Source organism: Propithecus coquereli, unplaced genomic scaffold (assembly GCF_000956105.1).
Source record: "Propithecus coquereli isolate 6110/MARCELLA unplaced genomic scaffold, Pcoq_1.0 Scaffold55, whole genome shotgun sequence".
Classification (NCBI taxonomy): domain Eukaryota; kingdom Metazoa; phylum Chordata; class Mammalia; order Primates; family Indriidae; genus Propithecus; species Propithecus coquereli.
The window spans coordinates 4755414-4762009 of NW_012151396.1; the positions used below are offsets into that span (position 1 = coordinate 4755414).

General features: G+C 44.2%; 1 protein-coding gene across 1 annotated transcript; it reads right to left on the bottom strand.

The window, feature by feature from the left end:
- Positions 1–1284: 1284 nt before the first annotated feature.
- Positions 1285–6590, bottom strand: CBLN2 (cerebellin 2 precursor). Its single transcript, XM_012657588.1, has 3 exons — positions 6318–6590; positions 3229–3348; positions 1285–2956 (listed from the first exon to the last, which is right to left on the bottom strand). Exons 1-3 carry the CDS (start codon positions 6351–6353, stop codon positions 2759–2761), a joined length of 354 nt encoding a protein of 117 aa, XP_012513042.1. The 5' UTR covers positions 6354–6590; the 3' UTR covers positions 1285–2758.
- Between the last annotated feature and the right edge of the window lie 6 nt (positions 6591–6596).

Genomic DNA, 6596 nt, shown 5'->3' on the forward strand with positions numbered 1-6596 from the left:
CACTCCGCAGATAAGAAAACCGAGTCCCAGAGACAGGCTACTGAGATTGGCCCTCCATATTACAGATGTCTCACTTTTTTTCTCATTAAAAAAATATATATATTTAGAATTTTGATCAGACCTATATCTTTTTGTAGACCATACACAGGAACTTCATATGCCTCCAAGATCCTTTGCCAAACAGAACCTTGGCAGAGGCTGCCTGGGATGATAAACAACTTCAGACTTACTCTCAGCGGGGCTCCTTCCTAATGCAGTTTCTGGCATCCATCTCAAGAAACAAAGAGAAGAAGAATAGGAGTAGAAAAGTCCGCATGAAGCTTTTTTCTAATATAAAATAAACTCCTGCAATATACTCGGTTTTAGATTGGTCAATTTAATGACTTATTTTATTATACAGTTTAACCCATTAACAACCTGTATATAATAAAGGTGTAAATACAAACACATGTGTATTATATACTAAGTAATAAAAATAACAAGTACTCATATATCTTTCAATCTCTGAAATACTATATTGTCCTCGAATGAGGTTTCCTGCTTGTTTGAAATTGAACATAAGATTAAGGAAATGAGGAAAAGGGGACTAAAATAACTTAGAGCAGTAAAACACAGAAAAGGTATGCCAGCATCCTTCTGCTTATGTTATCAGCCTTAATAACAACGTTTGGAAGTATGCATCTTAATCACACAGCCAAGGTACCCCTTATGATTTTAGGTTGATTTTTTTTTTCTCTCAAAAACTTGAACAGCATTTTAATTCAAATGAAACTCTGCATCTTCCATGTAAGGACAGTAAAACTTAGGTCTTAATCAAACTAGACAGCTTTTCATTTAGAAAACCCCCACCGCATTTGTTATGTGAAAATGGAGTCTGCTGCCTCTCCATGCTCACACACAGTTTTGGAAACAACTCATGTTATCTTAAAATGTTGGCTTCATTTCTGTTGGTGTTCACTGATGGAAATACTGAATTGGAACTTGTACCACATAAAGATGGTATCTGATAAAAGCAAATTACTTTAATCTTCTTAATGCTGCCTTTTTCACACTTCTCTCCCCAAATCTTCCTGTTTGAATATTAAGTATGTATAAATTGAAATGTATCTAAGTGTACAACAGCCACCCAGACCTTAGCTAGGTCTGTATATATGGGGGTGTGTGTTTGTGTGTGCACTTTCCAAAGAGGCATAGTACGGATTTATCATCCCCAAGTCCTAGATACTTGGCCTTTGCTTCCTCACGTTTTGAGAGTTAGGACATGATGTGGAGGGATAAGAGCAAGCCAGACATCGAATCCATTTATTCTGAATCTTAAAGTATGACTTTTTATCATCAATATTTTGGTTACATTGTTACACAAAGAACAAGTTAACATCCGGTTTGAGGTCACATATTTGATTGCTTTGGGATTAGTGACATTTCCTTGGCACTCATCAACTTTCAGCTGTGTCTTAATGATATTGTTGTACAGGGTGCCAAAAAGAGAAGGATTTGTTAAACTGCTCCTCGGATGCATTCGCCAATACCTTTAACCACTGTGACTTCCAGGTGGCTTCCCGCCAGGCGCAAGCAGGAGAGCGTCAACACATCCCTTTCCTTGGCAGATCGAAAAAGGATCCTGAGGAAGAGGAGCTGGTCCTGTTTTCTTCGAAGCACCTGATCACTGTGTGCTCACTCAGAGATGGATCCAAATAAATTAAAAGTCAGGGCACGCTGGGCAAAGAAACAGTGTGTTTAGGGGTTTGGTCATTACAGCTTCCATTCCCAACTTAAAAGATCCAGGACCACCCAGTAACGACAACAAGTTCTTAAAGGATTCTGGGGTAAATTAAAAAAAAAAAAAAATTCCAGGTTGCTAGTTCTAAAGGTGTATCTCAGAATCTCTTTGAAAGAATAAGCAGAATTCTCCGCTGTTATCTTTACTTTGATAAACAGGTACTTTTTGTTTGGTTTGGTCTCATCCAAAACAAAATATACAAGTATTTTTTTGTTTTGTTTTGTTTGGTCTTATTCATGAATTCAACATATATTTTTCTCTCCCCAAACCCAGCAAGAAAAATAAAAGTGGGGTTGAAGAGGGAAAGCTGAGTGTAGAAAGAAAAGTAAAGCTTTCCGAGGCAAAAAACACAAACAATACAAAACAAAAGTTGCAGTCCAATCGTGCAAAATCTGCTTCTCTAGATAAAGCACTTCTTGACAGGTTCACAATGTCCCCATCCCCCTCCCAAGTCCTCCCATCCACCCGGTAGGGGGAAAATACAGAATGAAAGTGAAGCCATTCTTTTTCTTAAGGCTGTACAGACACAGACAGAACACATGTCAAGGACCATCCAGCAGGTGGTTCTTTGCTGGGCTCTTGCTTTGAGCCCTGACAGCAACCGGCAATCCGTCCTGGGGTCAGCGGCACTCCTTGCATTGGGACAATAATACAACGTACAAACAAAAAAAGGTAAGTCAATGGTCCCAACAATAAAATCCGATATTGACTTTACAATCACAGGTACAAATTGCTCAAATCGATAATTTCATTTCTCCTTAAGACCTTGTCGTCTAAAACTAATTAGAGGCCAGGTTCCCGAGGAATTGTCAATATTCAAAAAAAATACTGGAGATTTAGAAGGAAATCATTCTTCTACTGCAACAGTCTGACAGAGGTTGGAAACAAGTTGTCCTATTAGGGCAAGTTCAGGGTGTTTCGAAGGGTGGATTCCTGGGTCCAGATTCCAATTTTCCCACCATCCAGGGGCCTTTGCATTTATAGAGGGAAAACCAAGAAGCCCGAGAATGTGGAGTATTTCCAGCCCCCCATGAGGTTGCCCCTCTCCAGTTTGAGATGCACTTTGTCTTCCCTTTCCATGAGCAGCAGGACGCCATTACTAGCAGCTTCTCTGGTAACATCCTGGTCTCCTGCAAAGGCTGAGATCACTGGGTAGCCATTCTGCATTAAACTGACCTAAAACGCAGAGAGTAAAGCTCAGCAGATCATAAAGGACCCCACTCTTACACACTGTTCGTTCCCCGCGTCCCCACTCCCTCCTCCACCCTTCACTTAGAGCCCACACCAGGAGGCCTGGCAGTGAGGACACAGGGCTGGTTCTGAGCCACACCCCCCCGGAAAAGCCAACCCCCCGCCCCTCCCAACCCCACAGACCATGGGAAATAGCCTTTAGCAATGGGGAACTCTGAACCCAAACCTGGAAGGGGCCAGTTCTCAAAGCTACCCACCTGGATGGTTTGTCTGTTATACACTTTGACCACGTGGAAGCTGAAGCTATAAATTCCTTTTCTCGGTGCTACAAATATACTGGAGGCAAGATCAAAATGGTTGCCGATATTTACTAACACCTGGAAAAGAAAAGGGAATACAGCACAACCATGGCAAGGCCCTCCTCAGCACAGGGTTTAATCATACCCGGATGACCACCGACGCCAGTTCATTTATCAGCTGCAGAGCAGCCGGGAACACAAACTCAGCATTGTCAGGCTTCCCCAGGAAGGAGGTAGTGCTGAAGTTAAAATAGCTTACAGCAGGAATTGATTTCAAAGGTATTCTAATGAATTGTAATTAATAAAGATTTTTAAAGTATATTTTATTTATGCATTCAAAAAGTGAATGTGAATTTCAGATGCTGGGGGCGAGGGCAGGGCAGAGAGAAAGGAACCGAAGGTGGTAAGCTCAGTAAACAAATCGTAAATTGAATCTGTAGAGGTCTGCAGGATTATGGGGACTTCAGCTATGATGCTCTGTTTAACAGAAACAGAGTTCCACACTGAGGGGCAGAGCAAGGCCTAGGGACAAGGACATGAGCTCACTTCTGTAAGATCAAGCTTGGGACCTAACTTCCTGTGCTCCGGGAGAAAACAGACCCCGTGAGGGTTTGGTCTCCAGTGTTTCCCAGTGCCTGGCACACTCACAGGCAGCACACAGTAGGTGCTCAATAATGAATGTTGCATGAAAGACTGTTGACAAACATTTGCTGCACATGTTTTTCTCACTTTCCTCTATGCAATGTGGCTGCCTCGGCTGAGCTGTGGTGTCTGACAAAGAAGCTTCAATACAGAATCAGCAGCGTGGACATCCTTAGCTCAAACTAATGGAATTCTACAACGTGCAAGGAGAATGACCAAATTAGGCACCTGACACGAGATCACATGACCCTGCAGATGGTTTTCCTCCGATCAAAGGGGAATCGGTGCTACAATGTCATAAGCAGAACTTCCCCAGTGGCGGGTCTCCCGTGTGACCCAATTTCCTTTCAGATGTTCAAGACAGAATCTGGCCACTTTGTCTGGATCCTGTCCCTATCCTCCTCCTCACCCACACATGCACAACAAATAATCTTCTCTGCTTTTAAGACAAAGAGCCAGCAGCAACATCAAAACCCTAGATTAAAGATCTTGTCATCTAATCAGAAAACAAACTCCAGCCAGAATACCTTTCGCTGTTATGTCCTACGTGCTCATTACAGAATAGCGTGCAATTCCCCAAGCAGTGTGAAATGCTGCCAGTGACAACCACCGAAATGGCTTGTGAAACATGCCTGCTCCAGCTTCCTCAGCCCAGCTGTGAGCTCCACTTCAGCCCCGCTCAAGGGCAGAGCTGAGAAAGACACTCGGGCCCCATTGTCAAAGGCGAGCCCCTCAGCAGGCCTATTCTCAGCTCTCGGGCTGCTGCTCTCAGTCCTCCTTACAAAGCTGGAGAAAAGAATAAAGGGTTCTCCATTTAAGCCCTGAGAGCTGCTTTTTTCCTTCGTCTCAACTCCTTCACCACAATTTTAAATTCTGGAAACCAGTAAATTCAGGCCCCTGCAGCAGATGAACGAACACCCCCGACCAGGCCCCGGAAATCAGGCCTCAGTACCTCCCTAACTGGGCAATCAGGGAAACATTATTTAACCAGCCTTGCATAAAATTAGAATCCTACTACTACTCATCCTGCCCTACATCACAGAGTTTTCTTGACACACTAATGAAATGGTGGACGTGAAAATGCTGTGAAAACTACTTGTAAGACATTGGCGAGTGAATAATAATCATATAATAACAATAACACATAAAGCAAAACTTACCAATCGAGTATACAGTTCCTAAATGCCTGCTTCATTGTTGTCTCCTTTATTTTGACATAATAAATATTTATATTTTATAAATAAAAACCAATCAAAGAGACACTCCCCAAATAAAACTCCCTCAAATGAATGAACCTTAATAAGGATTTAAAAAATAAATACAGTGGCCTAAAAAGAGGCAAATGTGTGTGTAGGTTTATCATTACTTAGGTTTAAGCCTTGTCAACAGAGAAGAAAGTCAATTGCGCATGTACAGTAAGCCCGATACGACTGAGGAGTACTCAGTGCTCCATTTTGTGGGAAACACGGTGGCAAAAGGGTTAGCTGATTCGCTGAAGTTTGGAAACCACTATAATGTTTTCAACTTGTTTCTGAAAAGTAATAAAAACCACGGACGGACGACCCAAAAAGAAGGTCACGACCTTTAACCCTGAGAACCAATAACTCAGAGAAGGGATTGCAAAGGCTTGATCATATTGCTGACTCTTCTGCTCTGAACCAAGTGGCAGAAGTTAAGTGGCTTAAGGCCACTTAAGTCACTGCTCTTTATTTTTCTTAATTTATATAACTGCACAGTATATATTCATATATTGTACATATTACATTTGCATGTTGTATATATTTCATTTACTATATACTGCTTTTATATAACCACCTTCTTTATTTTGCCTTGTATTTATATAACCACCCCTGCAATTTCACCCACACTCTTCCCCAGTTATTTTTCTTGAAGATAAACATCCCCTCCCCCAGTCCATTCCTCAAAATGAGCAATAGGTGTGCATTTTCTAAATGTTGGTTGAGGACGCCTCTCCTGAGTGTGCAGAGTGTAACCGCACCCATTCGTCAAGGTGGCCACCCGGGTAACTGAAGACCATCAAACACCAGTTCTCCCCACCCCACAGCGAAAAGTAACACGTGCAACGCTTCCTTTCTGGAAATATACTTCAAACCTTTTAGTTTCATGGGACTCTGAGAAAACTCAGCTTTAAGGGACGCTCAGTCACACAAACGCTAAGGGAGCTGATCTTTAACAGTAAAACGGAAAGACTACAACGTGCAAAGGTGAAACAGGAGGAGTGCGTACTAGAAAAAAGAAAAAGGAGAGGAGAAGGCAGAGCAGGCAGGGCAGGGAGGAGAGAGCCCGGAACCCCCGTCCGGGACCCCAGGGCCCCCAGGGCCCCCAGCCCGCGCGCCCGGGCCCGCCCTCTCCTCCCGGGGCTGCGGCGGGGCGGGCGCGCTGACCTGGTCGAAGTAGATGGTCATGGTGCGATTGCTCATCTCGGACGGCTCGTGGTTGGTGCTCCGCGTGGCGGAGAAGGCCACCTTGGCACTGCCGGAGCGCACGGAGATGCCCAGCGAGGAGGTGACGGCGCCGTCCGCCGACGGGCTGGAGTCGCACACCACCAGGCACTTGCCCTCCAGCACGATGGGCTCGGTGTCGTTCTGCGCCCGCACCGGGCAGCAGGCGGGCAGCAGCAGCAGCAGCAGGGCCAGCGCCGCCCCCAGGCAGGACCCGCAGCC

Excerpts from the sequence above, each read along its gene's own strand:
- CBLN2 (XM_012657588.1), bottom strand. The coding sequence starts at position 6,353 with ATGAGCAATCGCACCATGACCATCTACTTCGACCAG. Across the intron at positions 3,349-6,317 it reads TGACCATCTACTTCGACCAG|GTGTTAGTAAATATCGGCAA; the intron begins GTCAGCGCGCCC and ends TTTCTTTTCCAG. Across the intron at positions 2,957-3,228 it reads ATAACAGACAAACCATCCAG|GTCAGTTTAATGCAGAATGG; the intron begins GTGGGTAGCTTT and ends TCTGCGTTTTAG.